At 61.1% G+C, this 2,925-nt stretch overlaps 1 protein-coding gene across 1 annotated transcript; it reads right to left on the minus strand.

Moving 5' to 3' along the window:
• Window positions 1-535: 535 nt before the first annotated feature.
• LOC119325929 (uncharacterized protein At5g39865-like) lies at window positions 536-2,311 on the minus strand. The gene has a single exon (XM_037599652.1). The coding sequence runs from the start codon at window positions 1,928-1,930 to the stop codon at window positions 782-784; it is 1,149 nt and encodes a 382-aa protein (XP_037455549.1). The 5' UTR covers window positions 1,931-2,311; the 3' UTR covers window positions 536-781.
• Between the last annotated feature and the right edge of the window lie 614 nt (window positions 2,312-2,925).

The raw sequence follows: 2,925 nt of genomic DNA on the forward strand, positions 1-2,925 counted from the left end.
GATCTGACATCATCATGAGGTTGGGATCACATCACGTAGAGGCATTGTTGGAAACTCAAAATTCTCCCAACGATGAAGCATTTCCGGTGGAGGGTACTTCATGGGTTCATTCCTACCATGGGTGTTAAAGAGACGACATATTGAACATATCGGTGCATGTAATTTCTGTGGAAATAATGATGAGTCTATCTTCCATGCGATCATCTCGTGTCCATCTATTACTGCAATATGGAAAGTTGTAAACGATGCAACCAGGGTCAAACTCCCTCGTCTTCACCCCAAAACCTGGGCGCCAGATATTATCGGCGGGAAGGTGTGCTCCTCCATGGATGTCGAGACTATCACAATAGCGGTGTATGTCATATGGACCGCTCAGACCAGAGATCAGTTTCAGAAACGCTCAGATCAGAGATCAGTTTCAGAAACGCTGGAACAGACGCCGCTACTTGGGTACACTCCTCCAGCTTTCGAAGACGGCTGTAGTTTCCGAGCACGGACAGACACTCAACTAAGTCACGCTTCCGAGCGAGAACTATTTTGTCCAAAATATTTTACAGTCATGTTCTCTCACACATTCGATTCCAGAAGGAAACAAAGAAGCTCCACAAAATCAATTACTATTACAGTACAAAATGTCACTTGATCAGTCCTAATGTAACAGAAGTGTATGTACTTCTCTGTACAGACCATCTGAGCTGAACTTAGAGGGCGCCGGCGCGCCGCGGCCGCCGCCGCTCACCTGAAACTGCAGCAAAACCACACTACTAGGAATCTCTCGCCGTCACAAGCAGCAGAGCGGGCACCGGACGAGCCCGTTCTCGTTGCAGTCGGGACACCGCCGGAAGCTGTCCAGCTCCTCCAGGAACACCTTGCAGCTGCCGGAGCATTCCTCGCACGGCACGAACCGGACGCCGCCGCACCCGGAGCACGCCTCCAGCGCCGCGCCCTTGCCGCCCACGCTCGGCGGCGCCATCTCGCAGGCCTCCAGCGCCTTGGACAGCTCCCCGGCCTCGTGCAAGCGGCGGACGTCTTCGGCGCTGCCCAGGTGCTCGCCGTCCACGAACACCTGGGGCAGCCTGCCCGCGGAGCCCAGAGAGGCGTGGAGCTCGTCCTTGAACCCGCCGTGTAGCGAAAGGTCGCGCTCGTCGATGCGCACGCCGTAGCCGTGGAGGATGGACTTGGTGGCCCAGCAGTCCTCGAACGTCTTGCGGATGCCGCGCAGGCTGGTGAGGTACAGCACCACCTTCCGCTGGCTGTCCGGCGGGGGAGGCAGCTGCGGCTGCGGTGGCGGAGGGGGAGAAGGAGAAGGAGGCGGGGACGTGGGCGTGGGCGTGGGTGGGCGCGCCAACTTGGCGAGCTTCGCGTCGATCCTCTGCTGGAACGCGCTGACCCGCGCGCGCACGATGCCCGGAAACCTCTGGATTTCGCGCTTCTTGACGCACTCGCCGTCGGCCTTGTAGTCCCGCGGGGGCGAAGCCTCGCCGAGCGCCTTGCGGAACTCCGAAATGACTTCCGGATCGAACTCCGGCGATCCCGGCGGCGACTGCTCCCGGCGCTCGTCCTCGGCCGCATCGCGCTCCTCGTTCTTGTTGTCGTCGAGACCCTCCATGAGCTCCCACACATTGATCACCTCGGGCTCGCGGACCGGCGTCTTGGTGGGCGTGCCAATCACCTGCCGCTGCTGCCTCGCCAGCTGCGGCTGCGGGGGCGGCGCCGGCGTGGTGGCCTTGCTCTTCGCGGCGCCGCCGAAGCTGTCGGCGCGCCACTTCATCATCTCCTCGTCCCGGTCGAGGCTGAGTGAGCCCAGCGTGGAGGACTTGAGCGCGACGGTGTGGTGCGCCGCCCCGGCGGCCGCCGGGCCGGAGCGGCTCCGGCCGAAGGACTTCCGGATGCCGCCCCGCAGCGCGTGCCTGGAGCCCGTGCAGCCCATCCACCGCGCTGCCACCACCCAATCCAGCAACCAATCAAGACCTCGATCAGCGCCACTGCCGTGTCGTCGACCAATCCGACGCGGATGCCACTCAACGCGCGAGGACAAGAGATGGATGGACCAGGCCAGAGCAATGCCACCAACCGAGACGAGCGTGGATCGCGGCCAGCGGGGCGGGAGCCGAGCCTAGGCGATCTCGGCGGCGAGGCGGGGCCGCGGGGGCGGGCGAGATCTGAGCAGAGCTGGGGCGGGCGGGGAGGTGCCTGCGACGGGGGGGAACGGGAATGGGAAAGGCGAGCGCTTTATGCCGCGGAAGCAAGGAGCGTTCCGGGTCACGGGGTAGGCGCGTTACGCGTATTAACTCGCGCGTTATCGGTTGGGGCCGGGCCGCGGTGGTGGAGTTCCCGGCAGGGTCAGTCAGTCAGTCAGGTCAGGCGACATGGAGGATGGTGGATGGAATCATTGCCTCGCACATCTCAGTGAGCAGTGGTGTTTTCGGCCATGGAATGATCGGCTGGAGCTTCGGTTATCCGCGTCGGATCGAGCGACGGAACCTTGGTCCGGGCGGCTAAAAATTGGAGGGGCCGTGCATAGGACTCCGGGGCGCACGTTGCGCAGCTGCCTGGGGGCAAGGAACACACGTTTCTCAGTGCTGATTAAGCTGTCAATTCGGTAGTGGACTGACTAAGTACGTACGTTGTCACCTCAGCGACCTGCCGGGGCATTTTTGGATTTTTCACGCGCCATTCGTTTCCTGATCAACGATCGGCAGCCTCGTGAACTGATGATGACCACTGACGACGCGTGGGTGTGGACTTCACTTCACTTGATCCCGAGATCGCGTGGTACTGAAAACTTGCTGCAAAGATGGTATGGGTGCATGGACCACGTCAGGGCAGCGCGCCTCGTAGGTTCGAACTTGACGGCGGTAGGCACGAGGCTAGCCATAGTGGGGTAACATAAGTAGTATCGTGCCTTTGGACTCGCAAACATGC

This window comes from Triticum dicoccoides, chromosome 6B, assembly GCF_002162155.2.
Source record: "Triticum dicoccoides isolate Atlit2015 ecotype Zavitan chromosome 6B, WEW_v2.0, whole genome shotgun sequence".
NCBI classification, from domain to species: Eukaryota; Viridiplantae; Streptophyta; class Magnoliopsida; order Poales; family Poaceae; genus Triticum; species Triticum dicoccoides.

Coding starts and splice junctions, on each gene's coding strand:
- LOC119325929 (XM_037599652.1), bottom strand. CDS start 1,930: ATGGGCTGCACGGGCTCCAGGCACGCGCTGCGGGGCGGCATCCGGAAG.